This window comes from Chroicocephalus ridibundus, chromosome 2 (genome assembly GCF_963924245.1).
Source record: "Chroicocephalus ridibundus chromosome 2, bChrRid1.1, whole genome shotgun sequence".
Lineage (NCBI taxonomy): Eukaryota > Metazoa > Chordata > Aves > Charadriiformes > Laridae > Chroicocephalus > Chroicocephalus ridibundus.
The window spans coordinates 138,277,386-138,287,719 of record NC_086285.1 but is presented as its reverse complement, the minus strand read 5'-3'; the positions used below and the strand labels follow the sequence as shown (position 1 = coordinate 138,287,719).

Genomic DNA, 10,334 nt, shown 5'->3' with positions numbered 1-10,334 from the left:
AGGTTTATTATAAACAAGCAGATCAGTTGTGCAGCGTTTGAAGAGGTGCAATATTCTCTGGGAGTATCTAACGGCTTCCAGACCCGTGAACATGAGACAGATGTCGGGCAGAAGCCACAGCTACTGTTCCAGCAGGATGCTGACACCCAAAAATCCAAAGTGTGCCTTCCAGACAAAAACTACAAGGGGATGGAGGGGAGAGGTGGAGAGGTGGGGGGGGAGCGGGGGGGGGGGTTGGAGCCGGGGGGAACAATTCCAGGAAAAAAGGTGCATGGTAAACTCCAGATGAAAACTCAACAGAAAGACTTCCTCAGAAATCCTAGGCATCACTTTTTATGTGATGTATAAAGAATGTAAAGCACACAAAGAAAATGTACCTTTTGACACAAATTGTGCTTTCTTCAGAATATTGTACTTCCGTCTACATACACAGGCCACTGTAAAATAGCAAGATACAGTTTTATTTCCACCACTATTTATGAACAGTGATTTCATTCCCCTCTTTGCCCCGTCTCCCGGAAAATCTCGGATCACTTTTATCCGTGAAATTTCATCCGTTTCTCCACTACCGCACTGGTTTTGCTGCCCCATGAAAAACACCTGGCGGCACAGCACGACGTACGGTGGCGTTAGGTGACACCGCGTTACCATCCCACTACTTGACACAGTTCCTGGGGTTTCCGCCCCCGGGGCGAAGACCCGCCGGCCTCCCCCTCCCGCCCCGGGGCTCCTTCCCTCCCCGCTCCTTCCCCTTCCCGGCCGAGGGGCAGGCTGACCCTGCCGAGGGGCCCAGAGACCCCTCACCGCCCTCTCAGCGCGGCTGCCCGGCGGCGGGAGGCCCCGGTGTCGCCCGGGCTGGCCGCACCGCAGTGACGCCGGCCCGGCCGCCCTCCGGGCGCTGCGCCGCTCCCCTCAGCGCCCCGCGGAACTACAGGTCCCAGCGGGCACCGCGACGCCAAGGAAGGGGGGGGGGGGGGGGCGGTGCCGGCCGAGCGGGAGGGGCGGCCCCCGCGGTGGCGCGGCAGAGGGAGGCGAGCGCGGCGGCGAGCAGGTGAGCGGGGCTGCTAGCCCGCTTCCCCTCACTTGCCCGCTCGGCGGGCGGGAAGGGGCGAGGGGAATGAGGGAGGCAAGCGGTGGGGAGTTGGGGCGGGCGGTGGGAGCGTGGAGCCCTATCGCCACCGCCCGTCCTGTCCCATCCCGTCCCGCGGCGGGCACGGCCGGCCCCCGCCGCCTCCGCGCAGCTCCCGCCCACCTGTGCGGAGGCGGCCGCGGGCGGTTGCGCCGGCCCCCGCCGGTGGGCGGTTGGGCCTCAGCGCGGGCTGAGGCGAGGCACGGGCCGGTCCCTCTCCTGGTCCGTGTCGGGCGGGACGGCGAGGACGGAACTCCCCCTCCCCGCGGCAGGGCGGGGGTGGGAAGACGGTGCCTCACCTCAGGGGTGGTTCCTCGGCCGGTGTCCGAAGCCTTGTGACTGGGCGAGGTTTACCGGGCCCCTCCGGTACCGCTGCCAGGGCGGCCGCTCCTGAAGTTCCCTACAAGGGCGGCAGCGGCCGGCGGCGGCGGGAGCCGCGCACCTGGCGGAGGCGGCCGCCCCACCCCCCCGCCTCCACCCCCGGCCCGGGCCTGCAGCGGGTCACCCCCGCGTCAGGGCCCTGCCGGTCGCTGGCGGGAGGCTGAGAAATGAGTACGGTTTCTGTGTGGTTTTCGTTTCGGTCTCAGCACCGTTAAGTCACGGGCAAAGGTAGGAAACGTAAGCACATCTCGCTATGGAATTTGGGGGAGGGGGGTGTACCTTCAGAGTTGTTTGCGATGTGGTGACAGACTCCTTGGGGCAGGAATTGCTCCCTCTGTGTGCCCGTGTGCATGCGAGGTTTGATAAATACGCCCCAATTTTGAGTTCGTAAACAGGTGAAATACGTCGTTAAGTAACTTTATTGAAGTCGGTGCCAAACGATTGCTGGTTTTTTTTCTTAAAGTTTTATAAATCCCGACCCAGCAAATTGTCTCTTTAAATAACCCACTAGTTCCTCAGGAGGCATTCTGCGGTAGCGCTGAAATCCCAAACAGAGGTCAGCCCGACTGCGTTGTCCAAACAGAGACGTACTATATGTAACCCCCATCGCAAATAGTATTGCATAGCTAAAAGTCTTCTAAATCCAATTAGAACTGTTAAATAAGGATTGTTTTGTTTCTAATCTACTATCCTCAGATTGTATCGCTTACATGTTTCTCACTGAAGATACAAACCATTAGCTTAAAAGGGTTTGGAATTGCGATAGCTGCAAGCTGGAGGCAAACCCTTTTTAAGTGGTTTTATTATAGCCTATTTGCTTCACCCGCAAAAAGGGAGGTGGCTGTTGTAAACACCCAGTAGGATAAGTTGGCGTCATGCTGTTTTGTATGTAGCATGTGTGGTAGAGTTTCTGGGACTCTGCCCTATCCCATTTCAGATTTAGCAGTTCGGTACTTCGAGCAAATGTTCTCTTCTTTTATATTTCACTGTAATTTACAGCTGGGAATCAAACTAAACCAAATACAGGTTCTGAACAGGAAAGAAATTTCGTATAAAAAGTAAAGTAAGTAAATATCTAGACAAGAAAGAGTGCAGTGACTGGATTATCTCTTAGGTGTTGCGAGTAATCTGTTTGTTCTGAAAGTTCATGTGTTGCAATGATTCTGCTGATTTAATGCAGTCACATGTGAGACCGGTTCGTGGTGAAGCTTGGCTAGTAGCAGACTGTGCACCTAAATCTTCCCTCCTTGCTGCACCAGCGTAAGCGAGGAGTGATGTGGTTCGTCTAAAAGTGTTTTATAAGATTATTTTCTGTTACTTTTAGTGCATGAATTGGCAGTAAACTTCTATATTCATAAAAAGGCTTGAGTTCTAAGGTTGTGACCCTCATTTGAGCATTGTGTTCTTTTTCTAATGCTTAGCCTTCATAAAGTGCAAATAAATGACATTTTAAACCCTGTTGTGATTCATAGCATGTAATTATTTTAGGTATTTGGAAATTGTGATGCCTTTACAGTTTAAGATGGATTTACGTACATATATATGTATGCATTTATGAGGCTGGTAAGTTCTAATGCTTGTTTTATTGACCAAAAAAAAAAATCAAATTAAATGACATGGTGTGTTTTTTGCTCACTTGACCTGACACTTCTGTTGCTCTTCAGAGTTACAGGAATCTAGGTGTGAGGTTGGTAGTATGAGCCCTTTTAGAAAATACACTGTTCATAAGTGTTGTAACTGGTAAAAATGTTGTGGGTTTCGGTTGGTTTTTTGGTTTGTGTTTTTTTTTTTTTTTTTTTTTTTTTTTTCCAAATAGTGATGGAAAGCACAGGCTTTTATCTTTTCAAAGTTCCATGAACTCCCGGGTGAACTTCACCAGATTCGGAGATGTGGGCTTCTTTTGCTTTTCTGGGTCAGATTCATAGTCATGCAGGAGAAGATAATAAACACTTTTTCTTTTTTTTTTTATTTACAGTTCCTTTGATTTGTTGCAAACCTGGACTCAATTGGGTTCTTCTGTTTATAGGGATTTAATCCCACACCTTCCAGGAGCATAGCTTGGTGGAGCATTCTTTAAGGGGATGCTCTCAATTCCTTATGTTGGTAACATGGAAGAGTCACCAAAGTGTCAAGTGAAAAAGGAGTTACCTTGTTCATTGTCTTAGGCAGATGAGAATATTGCTATGAGAAAATCTACCAGGCTTCTGTCTTGATATTTCTACCTCTGTTGAAAAAATTTATTGCAAAGTTTATTGTTCAAGGGAGAAAACAGACACGCTTACTGAGATACAGGTGGGAAAAGGGATTTAAATCCTGGTCTAGCTCCAGGAGAATGTCCTGTCTCCAAGACAGGTGTGACATGCTTCTTTCAAGCGATGTGAGGCTGAAGCAGGTCAGCTGTCTGACACGGGGTGGGGGGTTAAGTCGCACAACACAGGGCTGTGCTGCAACAGAAGCTGCTGGGTAGTCCAAAGTCTGCACCTGACCAGCAACATCAAATCAGCGGGGGTTTGTGATACTGACAGTTCTGCTCCCTTGGATGCTGCTGAGTGTCCAGCCTCACCCTGCAGTGAGGTAGAGGTGCTCCCAAGGAGTCACTGCCAGGCTGAAATTTTTCTTGTTGGTCAAGTTCCCTGAGCTTTCTGACTTATAAAATGTGTGTGGACATTTCCCTGTGTAGCAGAAAGGAGGTGGAAGGTCGGTTTTTTCCTTCACTCAAGAAATTCTTTCACAAGCAGTTTTCAGTCTTTCTTGTTGATGCTGGTTCATTTCATATTTATTTCCTTATTCGTGTTCTCTAAGATTTATTTATAGCAAGAGAATGAAACCATCACTTTACCCTGGTAATTAGGAAACTCATTTGGGTATTGCTCCAGTAGATGATTGATTACATATATGACGCGAATCAGGTTGATGGTTTCCCGTTTCACAGCTGCCTGCAGCCTTGTGGTTGATTGGCAGACTCTTGGGTGAAATGGGTGGTGACTCAAATCCTATTAATCCAAAGAGGTGGCATCTAATTTGCATCTTGTAGGAGCTCTTCTTTGGGTACTTTGTTAAAATGAGGAGATGGTGCTTTTTTTTTTTTTTGGCAGTTTGATACTGCTGTCTTAATTTTCTTCTGCTTTCTTTATAAATATGCACACGTAGGATTAATTTTGGCTTGAAATGGTTTTCTTGAAGAAAAAAATATCGTGTATTTTCTTTATTTTCTTTCCGTGAACTTGTTTTTCCCATATTAATCTGCTGGAATGGAAAACTAGTTGCTATTACAACACAGCTTTTGATGTGCATGCTTGTAAAACTTAATTGCTCCAATTCAAGCTACAGAAAATGTGCCCAGTTAACAATGTTACAAATGTCTGCAGCATTATATGCAACAGAGTTGTTTTGAAAAAATATTCCGCTTTGAAAACATCCATTATACTTCAGTGAATATGTAATATATGCAAATATGTTTTTCACCTAAGGTGTTTACTGGGTTGTCTTTTGATTCGTGTCATCCATATTGTCGCATGCATGTTTAGCTCATGTAGTCTGCTCCGGTTATCTTACAGAAGCAATTCAGAGAAAAGCTTTTGTACTGTTTATACTAAACAGTCATTAAAACTACAACAGCTTCTTAGATATGCCTAAAGGTTGCTGACTTTTTCAATAAAACAAAGTAGCGCTTAAATCACAAAGGACAAAATTATTTTTCTCTTTTGTAATCTTACTTTAACTTTCTGTCATTTTAATAGCTGTGAAAGACAGTGAACTCCTGTAAAGCTGTCCATCAAATTGTAGAGATATAAAGTGAAATTTACATGAAGCCAAATTCCTTGTGAAAATATTTAACCATCGATACTGCTGTGTACCATCTCAGTGCTGATACAGATTCTTCCAAAGCAGTGTCTTAGTGTTGCTTTCACTTAAAAATTTCAAAATTTTCTGTATTCCACTGCAGGTACTGCTCTTGAAAAGAAGACAAATCATGGCTTGCACAGTGAATAAACCTTAAGCTCCTGGGCCAAAAACTGAGGTTTTTTTCGTGAAGGATGGCAACACCATATGTTCCTGTTCCTATTCCTATCGGAAGTTCATCATCCAGCTTTACAAACAGAAACCAAAGAAGTTCTTCTTTTGGGAGCATCTCGACGAGTTCCAGCTCCTCAAAAGGACAGCTGGAGGACTCTGCAATTGGTAGTTTTAAAAAGATGAGCGTGCCTGACCAGATTGGTTCTACATCATCTACGTGTAGTAGTCCACTTGTCAGGACTAAATTTACAGGTCTGGAGACATCCATAGAATACTGTACTCAGCCCGTGGATGAAATAGAGCAGAATACAGATTCCAGGAGCTGGGAAGATCGGCCATCCACGCCTACTATACTGGGTTATGAGGTGATGGAGGAAAGGGCAAAATTCACTGTAAGTTTTGGGGATGGTCATCCTGTAATGACAAGGTAACAATTGAATGTACTTTGCATTCTTTTCCAGTAGCTATTCTTGCAGTTCAGAGATGTTGGTGTACTTTACCAATACCAGTTTAGCTTCAAAGTACTGCTGTCTGACAGGAAAATATCATTCCCATTACGCAGGTGGGAAAACTGAGACTCAGAAGCAGTCTTTCCTGTAATTGTGTACATGGAATAGAGGGATTCATTCTACTTCAGGTATCAATTTCTGCTGGAAAAGTCAGGAATTCCTTGCAAAGTTACAATTCCTTGTGAAATTGAACTTCTAGAAGTTCTAGATAGTTAAACATCTTAAATAAAATGTAGTCTTTTATCTGAAATGAGTGATAAAAGACACTGATATCTGCCTTTTACAGTTATTAGTAATATATAACATTTGCATTAAAGTGCCAACATGTAGTTTACAGCTTCTTGCATTGCTAGGTTTAATTTATAACAAAGGGCAATCAGTTCTGAAAACATAAAGTGAGATGTCACATATGCAGTATCTCATGGCAGAACACCAGCTTAACCGATTTGCATTGATTTTTCTCAAAATGTACTGTCGCTGGCAAGTCAGGTTTTTTACATGCCATAAATACATTAAGGCATTTGTGCATTTGTTTTTGTGGATGTGGTTGAAATGTTTCTTTGATACAATTCAGCAATGCACGTGGGAGTGATGGGAGTTGTTTGTTACTAATTATTTATTAGTTACATTACTTCAGCAGAGCAACATTAATCACAAATAGGTAAGGAGGAGGAAATAGCGGACAATTTTTTTTTTTCCTCCTATTTTCCCATAAAACTGTGGAAGCTAACTTTACTAGTTCAAATACTAGTAAAATCAAGTTCTTTTTGCAAAGAATTTAACAATGATGCTTTAAAATTATTTGAGAATGATACCTTGTCTTAAGTTTTTCTAGTTTCTAACATCTTCATGTATGGTAGCTTAAGAGAAGAACCAAAATTTTTTTTATGTGTAGATTAAGATTCCTTTAAGATAATACCTTCAAAACTAAAACAATTACTAGTAGAGTTATATTGACACAACTTATTCTGAAAATATGCCAAGGCATATTCCAGTGTGCATGTAAGATGTTACTCAACTGTAGTTAAAATAAGGAGTCAAAGTTGTTATTTTATGCGGAAGGCCAGGTTACAGTACAAATTAAACGTTCTTCATCATTAAAATGCTTGGTTGCATTTTTGTTCTTTCTGAATTCACTTCTTTTGTTGCTGTGTTTCTGAAAGCACATAATTAACTGTTTTTTTTCAGTTGCATGTTGAACACAAGCATGCTATTGTGCATTAAAACCAGCAAGTAATTAGTCCTAGAAACTTTGATTGCTTCTGAAATGCAAAGTCAGTGAGATGGAAGACAGTGGAAATTTAAATTGAAATCATCTGTAAAACAGAGGAGACTCAATAGCTGAAGTTTTTTTACTGCTTCTTAGCATTTCAGAGTTCCCAAAAATATGAATCTGAATTACTTAAGCTGGGTGATGTACTAACTTCAGGAGTTAAATGTTAGTGCATGTTGGACTACGTGCTGCTGAAGGTTATGGGAGAAAAAACCTAGGCTGGAAAATGTCTCTGTTTGTAAGCAGTTGGTCTCATGAGTTGGCAGTCCTGGAATGTTCAGTTGGCACTTTTCTTTTAAGCCAAGTAGAAATGATAATGAGATGCTAAATCAGCCAGAGATTGTTACTGAATATTGGCATTTTTTCATTGAATATTTTGTATTTGAGGAATAAGGCAATTCAGGACTGACTGGAGTGACTTGAATTTGTTGAATTCATTTGTAGTTTTTTCCCAAAACCTTGTCTGAAGGAACAGACGGTTGATTTTGTAATGATCTAGTTTTTCTTCATTACAAATCTTAGAAAAGAACCAAACCCAAAACTTGTCTTTGAGTATTATAGTCTATTTGAGAATGATACCTTGTCTTAAGTTTTTCAGTTTCTAACATATTCATGTTACACATGAAGATGTTATACAGAAGTATTACAGTTGTCTTCTTTCAACTTTTTCAAGATAACAAAAAATTTTTGTTTCAGGTTGACCATATTTTTGCTTTTTTTAAGTAGTCTAATATTTACTTGGAAACCATTCAAAGTGAGGGTCAGGCTAGCTAGAATCACCTCCCTTGACCTGCTGGCCACGCTTCTCCTGATGCAGCCCAGGATCCGATTGACATGTGCGTTTGTCAGCAATGTCTTTGTAGAACTTTTAGTAGAATAAAAGAATAGAATACTGATCAGCAAGTAAATCAGCAAGCATATTCCAAAGCTTCTTGTTCTGTGTTTTACTGTATACTAGCAAAGAGTCTTCACAATTTTATATAACAGTATTGCTTTATGAAATTTTTGTAAAATAAAACTCTGTTTATACTTTCGGTATGACAGGAAAGCTAAAACAATTGGAGATCATTTATACAGAAAATGTAAGACAGAAGAATTACTTTTTAATGCTGGCTTCACAGGCATGTCTTGCAGCATGAATTCTAAAAGTTAATAGCTTTTTGTAATGACTGAAATATTGCCTCTGTTACAGTACATGACTTCCACAGATGATGCTTCTTGAAAGTGGAATTATGTGTTTAAAAAGTAGAAAAAAGAAATACTTGCTGAAAAATTGCACTTAATTTGCACTGTAGTTTGTGTAATTGTCTGCAACTTAATACACTATAGAATACAGAATTGCTAAAAACAGTCTCACACGTGTATAGAAGTTGGCTACTGCTGCGGTTATCACATGCTGGGACTGCAACAAGAAAAATAGATTTATCAGCTGAAACAACCTGCTGTGAAATACTGGGAAAGATTTTACTATGTAACAGATTAGGAAATGTTTTAAATAGAATTTGGTTAAATGCCTATAAGGGATTGTTTATCACTATGAGTCCAAAAATATCTTTTCTTCCTTCTATTTTTTTTTTTTAACTAGAAAACTCTTAGGTTGGGAAAGCTAACCCTGTAGAATTGCAGAGCCTTTTCTTCCTTATATTGGAAAAAGTAAGGTTGTGGCATAAGAATCCTTGTTTCCTAGCCACTGCTTAATATTTTCTAGTTGAAATTGTGTGTTCAGGCATTAGAGCATCAGTCCTCCTAAAAAAAAGGTAATTGATTTATTCTTTAATTATTACTGTTGTTATTGTTTTATTTTCTTATCCATTTGCTTTTAAATAGCACAGCAGTACCACTGTCCTGTTCTCTTGCTAAATCGTGATTCAAAGAATCCATTACCTCAGTTCTACAGTGCTAGTATAATTGTTCTGATGCGGTTATCTAAGGAAGTGGTCATATTACGCCTCGAAAGACAAAACCTAATGTTCAAGACAACTGAAACCAAAGCAGGATGTTATTTTTATCCTGCATTACTTTTCCTTGTGAACCAAGTCAGATGAGACATTTTAAAACAAGTGCAATAATCAGTTACTGAGTATTACAGTCATCTTTAAAACAGATTGGCCTCAAGGATTGATAAGTAAAACCATAATTCGGCAAAGGTTAAAGTAGATCGCTAAAACAGACTTTATTTAACTCTTTGATAAATGAGACTCGGTTTTTGCTGGGGAAGAAATCTGGATGCAGTTTCACAAACCTTTTCTTACAGACAGAGAATAGTTAAATGCATTTAGGAATTATAGAAACTCCTTCCTTAAACTCATATTCATTTATACTGATAATTAAGCTTAGAACCCCCTCCAATTAAGGATTTTTTTTTTTTATCCACGAGTCCTGTTTCATTAAGAAATAAAGGATAATATCGGTCTTCCAGCCAATGCAGCCTAAAGTTCTGTGCGTTTTTTCTGATATTCCTGTTTTTCCACACAGGTATACAAAATACTGGTAAAAAGAAGTCCAGAGGAAAGTTGGGTGGTTTTCAGACGGTACACTGACTTCTCCAGGCTTAATGACAAGGTGAGAATTATACGCTGGTAAACTTCTCAACTAACTTGCCTCCCTCTTCTTTCATGTTTCATTTTCTTTGTGTCTCAACATTTCTGACGCTTTTTTCTTTTCTTGCCTTTTTTACTGCACTTAAAACACATACTATATTAATGAATGGAAAACATATGATTCCTTATGTTTTCAGAGAGACATGAAATAACTACAGCTAGTGTGAAGAAGGTATTTCTTCATGTGAAATTGTTAGTGTGCTTCTTACTTTATATTTATTCCTAATCTGTGTGATAAAGGAAATTAACTCTTTAATGATTGTATCCCCTGCATGGAAGTAGAACTAGGGGCCTGTGTTCTTTTGCAGGAATGATCCAGTAGTTTTTCAGTACAACAAACTTTTTTTTTCATGATAAAACTGAAGTTTCATGAACATAAGTTCTTTGTATGTTGGTCAGTCTTCAGTTGTTTTCAGTGTCTTTGA

General features: G+C 41.3%; 1 protein-coding gene across 4 annotated transcripts in view; it reads left to right on the top strand.

Moving 5' to 3' along the window:
* The first annotated feature begins 977 nt into the window (after positions 1-977).
* The window catches only part of SNX16 (sorting nexin 16), a 29,736-nt gene continuing 20,379 nt past the window's right edge, over positions 978-10,334 (top strand). The window contains exons 1-3 of one of the 4 annotated variants that reach the window (XM_063327123.1): positions 978-1,051; positions 5,457-5,919; positions 9,785-9,871. In XM_063327123.1, coding sequence (XP_063183193.1) covers positions 5,548-5,919; positions 9,785-9,871 — 459 coding nt within the window. In that variant the 5' untranslated portion in view covers positions 978-1,051; positions 5,457-5,547. Of the gene's footprint in view, positions 1,052-1,288; positions 1,739-2,551; positions 2,574-3,050; positions 3,074-5,456; positions 5,920-9,784; positions 9,872-10,334 lie in introns of those variants that run through there. The other 3 variants (XM_063327122.1, XM_063327125.1, XM_063327124.1) reach the window with 3 other exon arrangements.